This window comes from Dipodomys merriami, unplaced genomic scaffold (assembly GCF_024711535.1).
Source record: "Dipodomys merriami isolate MVZ:Mamm:240054 unplaced genomic scaffold, mDipMer1.0.p SCAF_213, whole genome shotgun sequence".
Taxonomy (NCBI): domain Eukaryota; kingdom Metazoa; phylum Chordata; class Mammalia; order Rodentia; family Heteromyidae; genus Dipodomys; species Dipodomys merriami.
Window position 1 is genome coordinate 1,100,093 of NW_027203527.1, and position 12,508 is coordinate 1,112,600.

Below are 12,508 nucleotides of genomic sequence, written 5' to 3' on the forward strand. Positions count from 1 at the left end.
TCTTGTCTGGGACGCTCCACCACATCCAGGGTAGGGCCAGGCACAGAAGGCTTGCCTAATAAATGCCATTCATCAAGTATTTTAAATAAGGACTCAGTTCCATTATTGGTAATGGAGACAAAGTCCTAGAATCCACTTCTTTGCTGGATAATTTGGATGGAGAAAAATATGGCCTTCAACTGATTTCCTAGCAGGTGCCAGTCATCCGTGGGAAGACGGGGTAAGGAACACAAAATTGGCTGAAACAGCCCACCTCTTTCACCACAGCTAGATTAGACAAAAGTATTTTCTTGTTTAATATATAGAGCCACAGCTGGGCACGAGTAGCTTTTACCTGTAATCCTAGCTATTCAGAAAAGTGTGATCTGAGAATTGAGGTTCAAAGCCAGCCCAAACTCTTAGCTCCAATTAACTACTAAAAAGCTAGAACAAGAGATGTGGTTTGTGTAGTAGAATGTCAACCTTGAGTGAAAAAGCTAAACAGCAGCACCCAAGCCCTGAGTTCAAACCCTAGTACTGGCACAAAAATAAAGTTCTAGGGCTGGGAAGGTGGCTCAGTGGGAGAGTGCATGCCTGGCATGCATGAGGCCCTGGGTCCCATTCCTCAGCACCACATAAACAGAAAAAGTACACTGTGGATCAAGTGATAGAGCACTAGCCTTGAGCTGAAGAGCTGAGGGACAGCGCCCAGGCCTAGAGTTCAAGCCCCACGACTGACCCCCCCCCAAAAAAAAGTTCTAGAGTCACCATCCACTCTGCTCGAGCTCATATTTTCTTTTGTTGTATTTTGCTTCCCTTAATTTACCAAATTTTGAGCCATATCTCTGTTCTTCCCATACCACACAGGCTTGCTATTTTCCAACCTCGTGTAAGTGTCCTCCTGTTCAACTCCCACTGCATATTCCACAGCGAGGGGCTGCACGGAGGTCTTCCTCTTGAGGTTGAGCTTGAGCGAGAGGAACATGCGGTCAACGCAACAATTAATTCCCAAGCAGAAACGTGCTCCAGAGTTCCAGAAAGGAACTCACAATTCCTGAACTGAAGTTTATCCTCTAAACTTGAGATGCTCCATTGCATCATCAGATTCCCCCACCCCCGTCATAATTTTAACTTTAAGTGTTGTCCCATTTAACAATCTCGATCTCTTCTTCTAAGACTCCATTCCAGGCCATTGATTATGCCTTTCAGGGAATTAGTCACACAGGTACTTCTGTGTGACCCAGTTGTGTGAAATGGCACATTTGCTAAGATCTCCTTGGACTGTCTTGAGATCCTCTAGAAGTAACACAGAGCAAAGGTCAACTTGATTTCGAAATGGGGCAGCCACATACAATGTAATCACTAAATGACACCATAGGACAATAGGGAAATGCTAGGTTATTTAATACCAATGTCCTTGCTGGTAGGTTATGTAAAAAATAAAGTTTGGCTTATGTCTTATAAATGAAATGCTGGTGGCTCATGCCTGTAATCCTAGCTACTTGAGAAGCTAAGAACAGGAGGATAGCTTGGGCAGAAAGACCCCTTCTCAACCTGTAGCCGAGAGTCATGTTATGTTCCTATCATCTTAAGCTAAGTGGTGAGATGAGATAGGGAAGGTCATGATTTCAGAACAGCCAGGAAAGAAAAGTCTACAGACTCTCTTCTGAATAGAAAGAGGCTTGGCATGGCAGTGTGCACCTGCCATCCTAGCTACAACAGGAAGCCTACAACTAGAAGATGTGATCTAGGCACATGTCTGGACAGGAAGTGAGATGTATCTCAAAACTAACCAGTGCAAAAAGGGCTAGAGATGTGGTGAGCAGCAGAGTACCTCCCTAGCAAGTGTGGAATCCTTAGGTCAAATCTGAGTATTTGACTGAAATAACAGTCTTACAGTAAAAACAGATCAGTGGCTCTACACGTTTTTGCCATGACAATCTGGATAAATTAAGGGAGGATGTTTTGGGGACCCCATCATACATAAGGGAGAAAAACAATCACCACTTTCTGCAACTTTTATGTTAAGGTACGATGGAATTCTTTCCTTCTTTTTTTTCTTTCCTTTTCTTTTCTTTTCTTTTACTTTCTATCTTTTATTTTTGGTGCTAGTCCTGGGGTTTGCTCTCCAGGCCTGAGTGCTGTGGCTGTGCCTCCTGGTGGTCAAAGCTAGTGCTCTACCCCTTGAACCATAGTGCCAATTCTGCCTTTTTCTAAAAGTAGTTTATTATAAGAAACTCCCAGACTTTCCTTCTCAGACAAGCTTTGAACTGTGATTCTCTGATCTCAGCCTCCTGTGTAGCTTGGATTACAGGCATGAGCCACTGATGCCCGGCTGGGAAGATTTCTTTACCTTGCCCCAAACTGTATCTCTTTCCCTCGAAGCCAGTTCAAGATCATTCGTGGCAATCTAAAGAATGGTCATAATACCAAAATGAGAAACATTTCAGAAAGTGAGGACAAATTTTATGTCTCTCCAGGTGGAAGTTAATTGAGAAGCACAGCAGTTAGTTACCAAGACTTAGTAATGGTGCTAATTGTAGGCCTTGAATAAGGCATCTAATTGGGTTAATGATGAATTCAGCCCAGCAAGAATATTTTCAGAACTTTTCTTTCCAAAGAACCCTCTGATATATACACATGTATTTTGTCTGCTTCCAAATATAGAAATGTACACATAAAGGAGATGGAGAATCCTTATGTATTTACAGAATCTAACAAGACCTTATTTCTGAGAAAAAGATCCAGTTAGGTTGGCAATAGATATCAAACAATGAAAATATTAAATTAAACAAATAGCACCCAGTGCCTTCAGAGAGTGGAGGGTGCTTTCTGGTAACCAGAGAGTCCCTTGTTTTAAGGCCACAGTGAGTGGTATGGTGGACTGATTGAATGTCCCAACATTTGGAGGTTGAAACTTCCCCTCCCAATAATCAATGGATCAGAAGATGGGTCTATAAGGATGTAATGAAGCTAATGTTACGAGGATGGGGCCCTAATATAAGAGGACTGTGACCTATTGGATTTTTCCTCTTCTTTTATAAGAAGGGGAAGAAAAAGACAGCTCTCCCCCTCTACTTGCCATGTGAAGGCATAACAAAAAAGCAGCTGCAAGGTAAGAAGAGAAGAACCTCACCAGAACCCATCTAAGCCATCTTGACCTTGATTTCCTGCCTCCAGAACTATGAAAAAGAAATTCTGTTATTTAAGCCTCACAGCCAACAGTCTTTTAAAAATGGGAACCTGAGCAGACTAATACTGGTGGGACATGCAAATTTGTAGCCCGAAGCTGGACAGAGCTTGAATTCTCTGCATAGTAAGGAGAGTAAGGTAGGCAATGGGCCCTGAAGGATGGATTGTGTGCTGTAGGAGAGGAGAGCAAAAGATCTCAGGCTGCTTTTGATGGAAATCAAAGGTCAAGTACGGATTTACTCTACAGTGGGCCATAAGGCATGTGATGTAAAAAAATTAGAAGACCTTGTGTCTCTTATGAAGTTTTCAAATTGATCATTTACAAAATAAATGAGCTCGCTGCTGATGGCTCACACCTATAATCCTAGCTACTCAGGAGGATAAGATCTGAGGATTGAGGTTCAAAGCCAGCCTGGGCAGGAAAAGCCCATGGGACTCTTCAATAAAACCAGAAAACCAGAAGTGACGCTATGACTCAAGTGGTAGAGTGCTCGCCTTGAGCTGAAGAACTGAGGGACAGCGCCCAGGCCCTGAGTCAAGCTCCATGACAAAAAAAAAAAAAAAAAAAAAAAGAAAAAGATTCTGCAGCCATTGTTCTTAAGGCAAATGATGTAGGCTTAGACCTCTGAAGGCTTGGCCCAGCCTGTCACTACATCACCTAAACAGATAAGGGAAGGGGAATGGTTGCCACAGCCACTAATGCACACCAGAGAGACAGCCCTCCAGACAAACTCTGTGTCAGCCTTCGGGAGATTCTTTTTTTAAATTTTATTTTGTTGTAAAGATGCTGTACAGAGGAGTTATAGTTACATGAGTAAGGCAATGAGCACACTTCGTGTCAAGCACTGTTACCCCCTTCCCTTGCTGTTCTTTGGGAACATCTTAACTCCGTCAAGTCTGAAGCTCATTTTGAAGAATCAGAGGATTGTTTCTAATGTCTACTTTTCCATTATCTGTATCGCTTTGGGAAATGACCATTTTTCTTTCTTTTCTTCCTTCCTTCCTTCCTCTCTCCCTTTCTCCCTTCCTCCCTTCCTCCCTCCCTCCCTACCTCCTTTCCTTCCTTCCTTCCATCCTTCCTTCCTTCCTTCCTTCCTTCCTTCCTTCCTTCCTTCCTTCCTTCCTTCCTTCCCTCCCTCCTTCCTTCCCTCCCTCCCTCCTTCCTTCCCTCCCTCCCTCCTTCCTTCCTTCCTTCCCTCCGTCCTTCCTTCCTTCTCTCCTTCCTTCCTTCCCTCCCTTCCCCTTCCTCCCTCCCTTCTTCCCTTCCTCTTTCTTCCTCCCTCCCTCCCTCCCTCCCTCCCTCCCTCCCTCCCTCCCTCTCTCCCTCTCTCCCTCTCTCCCTCTCTCTCTCTTACTCTCTTTCTTTCTTTCTTTCTTTCTTTCTTTCTTTCTTTCTTTCTTTCTTTCTTTCTTTCTTTCTTTCTTTCTTTCTTTCTTTCTTTCTTTCTTTCTTAGCTTGAACTCTGAGCCTAGGTACTAGTACTAGGCAAGTACTCTTCCACTTGAGTCACAGTACCACTTCCGGATTTCTGGTGGTTTATTGGAGATAAGAGTCTCATGGACTTTTCATGCATGGGTTGGCTTTGAACCGTGTTTCTCAGATCTCAGCTTCTTTCCTTTTCTTTTTGTGCCAGTATTGGAGCTTGAACTCAGAGCCTGAGTGCTAGTTCTTAGCTTTTTCCTCTTAATGCTGGTTCTCTACAACTAGAGCCATACTCAACTTCCAGTTTTTTTGCTGGTCAGAGATAACAATCTGCCCAGGCTGGCTTTAAACCTTAATCCCCAGAACTCAGCCTCCTGACTAACTCAGATTAGAGGTGTGAACCATTGGTACCTGGCTGAGAAATGACAATTTTTCTATGCAACAAGTACTCCCTTAAAAAAAAAAAAGGTAATAACACTATTGCTGTTTCTCAAGATTGTTAGAATAAGTGATAGAATATATGGAAAATTATATTCCAAAGTGTATTGCTCAAAGTTTATTTATACTTTCAATTTTGAAATAATCATAAATTCATGTGAAGTTGCAAAGAGAAATCCCATGTACAGGTGACCAAGTTTCCCTCAATGGCTAATTTTATAGAACCATAGCACAAATTTGAAAGTAGGAAAGTACCATGCGATATTAGCACAGGTATAAAACTATATCTGCAGAGGATTTGTTCCATAAGCCCCTTTGGATACAAAAACCTGTGGATGATTAAGCCCTTAGCTTAGTATTTGCACATAGCCCGCAGGTGCCCTCCTGAGTACTTTAAATCACCTCTAGATTACTTAGAACTCCTAATACAGTGCAGATATTATGTAAGTAGTTGTAATGTCATACTATTTAGGTAAATGTTTAGAATAATATCTGTATGGGCTGGGAAGGTGGCTCAGTGGTAGAGTGCTTGCCTTGTATGCATGAGGCCCTGGGTTCGATTCCTTAGCACCACATAAGCAGAAAAAACAGCTGGAAGTGGCGCTGTGGCTCAGGTGGTAGAGTGCTAGCCTTGAGGTGAAGAGCTGAGTGACAGCACCTAGGCCCAGAGTTCAGGTCCCACGACCGGACTTCCCCCCTCAAAAAAGAAGAATATCTGTAGATGTGAAGTGCAGGTGCATTTTCCCAAATGTTTTTGGTCCATACTTGATCAATCCATAAATGTGGAACCCATGAGGACAAAGGGCCAACCATATACAGTCCTACGTTACTTTATCACCTATGTAGTGATGTAGCCTACCAAGAACTTCCCCATGTGACTCCTTTATAGCCACAGGCATGCCCTTCCCCTGACCACCATGCTGCCCTGGTAACCCTTAACTTGTTCTCCATCTCGTATATTTCCATTCCTCAAATGTCATATAAATAATCCTTTGAAATTAGATTTTGCACTCAGAAATATATCCTAAAGGCTCACACATTATTGAATTGTTTATTTCTTTCTTTTCATTGGTAGTAGCATTCTATTGTATTAAGGCCATTTAAGTTTGTAGTTTTCGGCAATTACCATAAAAGGTGTTTTGAAGAATCGTGAGTAAGTTTTCAGATGAACATACATTTCCATTTCTTCCCAGCAGTGCAGCTGCTGGGTGATGTTAGGTGTATATTTCAACTTTAAGACACTGCTGACGTATTTTCCATAGTAGCTGCATTGTTTTGTGTTCCCTCAGCCACCCATGAAATATGCATTTCCTCTGTATCCTCACCATCCATTGTCATCCATTTTTCAAAATCATTATTATTATTATTGTTGGTGCTACTGAGGCCTTCCCAACCATTCTGTGAGCTGCCCAATAGCTTTTAAAAAATTCCTGTTCTAGTGAAGTGAACCAGACCTATTTTCTGTTATTTTTATTCCCAAACTAATTAATACAGAGGGTGAATTGAAATGGATTATGAAATATATTTTTAATAGATTCTCCAGAGGTAGAGTGAGATATGGCAGCATAGACAGTAATTGTGTCTTCCATTCTAGCCCAACTTACCCCTCTTTGCTGGTCGTGGGTTAAAGTTCTCCTCAATGAGATATAAATGGATTTGGGTAGCCTTTAAGGCATATCCTTATACCTCCTTTGTATTTTGGGCATTCCTGCCTATTGGCCTACTTGTTAGAGTGTGTGGGCAGAGGATCTAGGGTTCTCCATTGTGAGCTCTCACACCAGTCTTGCAATTTCCCAAGTCTTATGGGATATAAAATAAACTACTTTGTCCATGCCTCCTTTGGTTTTTCTTTGTCTTTTAGTCAATTCTAATGTTTACTAAAGTGAACAAAAGGGGCTAGAGGCATGGTTCAAGTGGTAAAGCACCAGCCAAACAAGCAAGACATTAAAATGAGAGACAAGAGGTCACCTCACCCTAGGTACATCTTCATCTGACTGCTCATATGCATCTTTGTGATAGTCTTGAAAATAAACTGGAAAATTCAAGTGCAGAGGTTCCCTGAGATTTGTGAACCATTCTAGCAAATGATGGAGCTCAAAGAGGAGGCAAGGACTATGGGAAGATCAACTTCATTGCTGGTCAGTCAGAAGTTCCAGAGGTTTGGGCCTGGAATTTGCATGTAAAGGGGTATAGTCCTGTGGATTTGCATCTTTAATCTGCAGGACAGGACTTTAAATTCAAACAGATAGTGTTGGAACTGAGTGAAGTTCAAGACCTGGTTGGTGGGGGAAAACATTCTCATGCATTTGGGCAACCAGGAGAGTTGTAAGAGTATACAGTAAAGGACTTTTCCTCTTACACACACATATATATATATATAAAAGAAGGTTCTATACATAAAGGACCAGCTGACATTCTCTTGCTTTACACAGATGTTTATACACAAAGTAAATCCTTTTGGTACTCGCAAATGAGAAACATGGTGAGCACAGAGTTGTCATTAAGACAGCACGCGGAAGAGAGGAAAGTGGAGGTGGATGTGAAAACTAAATCAAAACCAGATATCCCCTGGCTGGTGCAAGGCTAGCTCCTTACCATAATGTGGGATGATGGCCCAGGCCATGGCAGAAGCATAGATGCCACCGATCATCCAGAACATGCAGAGCCAGCTGAGATGCTCGCCCCGTTTCTCCCGGGCCAGCACTTCAGCAAAGTAGGAGAAGACTGTGGGAATGGCTCCTCCAATCCTGTGAGAGACACAGAGAACACATGAAGTTGGGATCTGGACAGTTTATGTGAGAAGCAAAGGGCAATCCAAAACAAACTACAGCGAAACATTCCTGTCACCACGCAGCATAGGAAAGAATGAGGCTCTTCTATCATTTTATAATTTTAATAGTGTAGTCTCAATGTTTAATATTAGGTGCCATTTTTCTCCTCCCTGCAAAAACCTCAAACCTACAATTAGTGAGTATGGTTAAATGGTGGTAATGGAGCCCTACTTGTGTGGTTCACAGTTTAGCTTGAGAGTCAAATGAGTTTTCTACTCAGGATAGTATGTTATTTATAAAAAGTTACAAGAATTGAGTGATGTAATTAGTGGTGGATCACATCTGTAATCCATTCTTGCAGGTTGACACTTGCAAGAATGTGGTTCAAAGCAGGAAGAAAAGTTCACAAAGCAAATGTGTCTCCAAAATAACTAGTAAAAACCAGGGCTGGAGACCAAGTTCAAGTGGTAGAGCACCAGTCTAGCAAGCAAACTAAGTAAGCATATGACCTTGAGTTCAAATTCCAGGACTGTAAAAAAAAAAAAAATATATATATATATATAATAAAATAAATAAAATAAAAATAAGTGAATATATAATATGGTGGTATCTACTGAATATTCTAACTAGCTCATTTAAAAAGAGAGAGACTGTACTATGTTCTGCCCATGAGGTAAGAACTTTGAACCTAGCTGCAAATACCCACAGGGGACCATCTGCAACCCGTACCCATTGCTACCCCAGCACAGCTGGTCCTGCAGCCCTGTCAGGCTAATACGTTGACAAACACACAATCAACAGGGCAACTTCTTAGATGGGCTCTGGTCTCATCCAATGAACACCACAGCTGAGTTTGTGCAAACACAAGGATATTGAGAAAATCATCTGGACACCATCAAGTATACACCAAGAGAATGGGCTATAATGCTTCCTTCCACTAGAGGTCAGAGATAACATATCCACTGAGTGACCTCTACTCAGGTGAGGAGTTCTGAAACAAGGGTCTAGAGAATCAAAATTCCGTTCATTCTAGGGAGGTGAGCTTTGGATTTCATCATAGCTTCAGCGAGATCTGTTCCAAACATATGTGAACTCTTAAATATGTCTATATATTTTTAAAATTTACAGCCACATAGCAGGTTAGAGAGAGAGCCTCTGGTGATATCATTGAAAGGTATCTTATTGCTTCATTTGTGTTAGATTTCTATAATATAAATCACATTACATTGAAATGTAAATGACATTTCAAACAAATTTGATGTCAAAGAGTAAAATGTGTTTACTCCATCGTGGAGCCTTCTGATAACTTAAAAGTATGTCAATCAACACTTCCTGAGTACTAAGACCACACAAGAGGCTGAGGATACTGGGATGGAAGGGCAGCTCCCAAAGAATTCCCGTGGACCTTCCACCTTAGTGTCTGTGGTCACCTCTTACCCAGATGTCCCAGTGGTCCTTATCATGGAGAGGGTTAACTTAACACTGGTCAGAGGACACTGTGAAATCCCATTGGTCATTCCTGGAGCTTCCAAAGTACCTATGTGTCTTTCAGGAAAAATGTAGCTGCTATCCTGATCATGGATAAAAATATCTGGACAGGAGGGAAGGCCAAAGGCTCTCCTGGCTTACAATAACTTGTTTTCTATAGTGAAGTATCCAGGGCAGAAAACAACTGCTACAATACAGCGCCAGAGTTAACTGATTTTAGGAAGTTTCCTACTGTTATTCTATCTAAATATTTTATGAGACAGGCTAATGCATCTCACTTTTTTTGTTGGTGATATTGTTTCTTGCATTAAGTTAGTTTCTGAAACAACATAAAGAGATTTTTTAAATGTGTCAATATAAGTTCTCACATGTCCACGTGTCAGTAGTTTTTCAATAAAGTTGAGTTTTCAACACCCTTCTGCTCCCTGCATCTGCCCCACCCTTGACAGTGTTTGGTGGCGCTTGGAGATAATTTTGGTTGGCATAACTCAGGGAGGAGCTAAAGGCATCACGTAGGTAGGGGCCAGGGAGAAGGCTAAACATCCTACAGTGGCTGGGATGGCTAAGACAGCAACCCACCCAAAAGAATCTTCTAGCCAAAATACAAAGACTGCTAAGAATGGGAGTCAGGTATCCATATTTTAAAATTCATAATGCAAGGCATAAAGTGCTTATCTTTTATATTTTATAATCCAGTAAATATGGAAAGCTTATGAATTATGTAATAGTGGATCTATTACATAATAACAGCTACTATTGAAATCTGCTTAGGTACATGCTGCTGTTTCAAGTTAATTGAAGGTTTGAACTCAGGGCCTCATGCTTACTAGAATGCTGCAATACCATTGAGCTGTATCACCAATGCTGCCATTCACTGGTTATTTTAAGGCTAGATTCTTGCTTCCTGTCCAGGGAGGTACCTTAGCTGTGATACACCTATTTTAGGTTCTCCATCATCACTGGGATGACAAAGTATGTGTCACTGCACCCGGTTTCCCTTTGTGAAGACAGAGCCTCTTCTGCCTGGGTTGGCCTGGTACCCCAGTCTTCCCAATCTCAGCTTCCTCTAGAGCTTGAGATGATAAACATATGCCAGTGAACCGGGGTATGGTGCCATGGGGCTTTCTGAATTTCTCTTCTCAAACCACCATTTTTCTGTTCTTAGACTCCGCAGTAAGGCAAGCGCTCTACCACTGAGCCACCTTCCCAGCCCCTTCACAGTTTATTTTTTAAAATATTTTTGTGGTTTGAATTTTTTTCAGTAGTTACTATGTACGTGACTTTAAAATTTTCAACTTAAATGGAAAAAATGCATAAATATGTTCTACAGAATATTGTTGATGCCTCAAAATGTGTCCTTAAGGATACCGAAAACCTTGTTTGAAAAAACATGTTCAAGAAATTTGAGTAAAATATTCACAAAATATTAGTTTTAGAAAGCAGTAATTAATTTTGTCATGTGGCTTAGATGTATATAGAGCTTGATGAATCAGGAAACTTCTATAAATAGGTATTTGATTTTTTTCATTTACATCTCTAATAATTTACCTTTTCAAGTTGGGCATGTTATATCTGGGTTCTTTTATTTGAGAGGAGGCATACATGATAGTTGTGACGTATGGCCATTATGAATGAGTGGGTATGTACATATCACCCAATGTGGAAGAAGTAACTGTATTGTCAAAAAAAAAAAGATAATCCAGAGATTATCTGGTTTAGGATTGAATTTTTAACAAATAGTAAACAGGACTTAAACAATAAATTAAATACAGGAAGATTAAAGTTAAAAAAAGTAAGTTTTAAGATTAAGGTCACAGTTTATATTTACATATTTTCCTCAATAATCTAAACGAAGTCATGAGTGGGATATTGTGTAGTGCAAAGGATGAGTCAGCTTCCAAGATGAAATTTCTCATCTGTTGGGAAATGTGAGACATAGTCAAATTAAATTAGCCCACTAGGCAATGGAGGACAGAGAAGATTAGTGTTTGCACAAAGCTGACCTAGGAGCTTGGTGGGTTCTGTTTGCTCTGCACCTCATGCTGGCTGCCCTAGCTTGAATAAATTTCCCAAAGCCTGGTCCCTCCCAGTCTTTGGAGCTTTTGGGAGGTGGTGGAAGTTGGTAGGAGGGATAATGATAATGGAGGAGTACATCCTTGAAGAGCACATTGGGAACTGAATCCTTTTTTTTTTTCACTTCCCAGAGGACATGAGGTGAGCAGCGTGCCCTACCACAGCCTCCCTGCCATGATACAATGCTGAACCACAGGCCTAAAGCAAGAGAGCCAACAACCATGCATTAAGATCTCCAAAACTGTGGACCCAAAGAAACCTCTTTTCTTCTTAAGTTGACCATTTCAAGTATTTCATTACAGTAATGGAAAATTGCCACGTACACTGCCTGTTCAGGAAAAGGGAAGTTTAGAAGGAGGTAAAAGGCAAAAAAGAAAGAAAGAAAGAAAGAAAGAAAGAAAGAAAGAAAGAAAGAAAGAAAGAAAGAAAGAAAGAATAATTTCCTCAATATGGCTAGAGGTATGCCATAATGCTAGGGAGAAATTATGGAATGTCTAATGACTACTAGTACTGAGGTTGTTTTAATTCTCCAGTAGCATGTAACACAGAATAATTTTATTCTAGTTTATTTTTTTCATGTGATTATCAAACAATCCTCTGCCTCTATATTTTATTACCCATCTTTATTGGGAAGTGGGACATTTTACATAACTAAGGAGAAAGTTAGGTAGTGACTGTAAATCCACATGGCTCTTTACAGGTGATAAACACAGAACCAAATCCATCAAGATCCAACCTTGGCAGCTTTTATTAGGACAAGTATTATGAGCTTATACAAAGGCTAGAGAGTGGTTTAGTCTATGTCAGGAATCACAATTACAAATAACTTGCACGAAAAATATCCTTTATTACTCAGAATCAACAGAAAGAAGGGAAGACATTGAGCTGTCAGGAGAATTACATGGCAATTCAGAATCAATTCATTGTGTGTTAATGAATTGATTGGAGCCAGAAATAAGAAATCAAAGTAGCAGCCCCAAAGGTGGACCTTTTTTTTTTTTTTATCACCATCTGTTTTAGGAGAGCAAACAGGCTATCACAACTCCTGAGGACATTGTGCTGAGCTGAGACAAAAGAGCACGGCTAACCATTTCTGGACAGGTCAGGTTGGTAGAGAAACCAAGGGTGCTGCATTAATTGCAAG

The 12,508-nt window shown here is 40.9% G+C and overlaps 1 protein-coding gene across 1 annotated transcript in view; it reads right to left on the reverse strand.

Moving 5' to 3' along the window:
* The window catches only part of LOC138834386 (synaptic vesicle glycoprotein 2C), a 143,107-nt gene that overhangs the window by 61,696 nt on the left and 68,903 nt on the right, over positions 1–12,508 (reverse strand). The window contains exon 4 of the mRNA XM_070033019.1: positions 7,628–7,779. Within this exon, the coding sequence (XP_069889120.1) occupies positions 7,628–7,779 (152 nt within the window). The remainder of the gene's footprint in view (positions 1–7,627; positions 7,780–12,508) is intronic.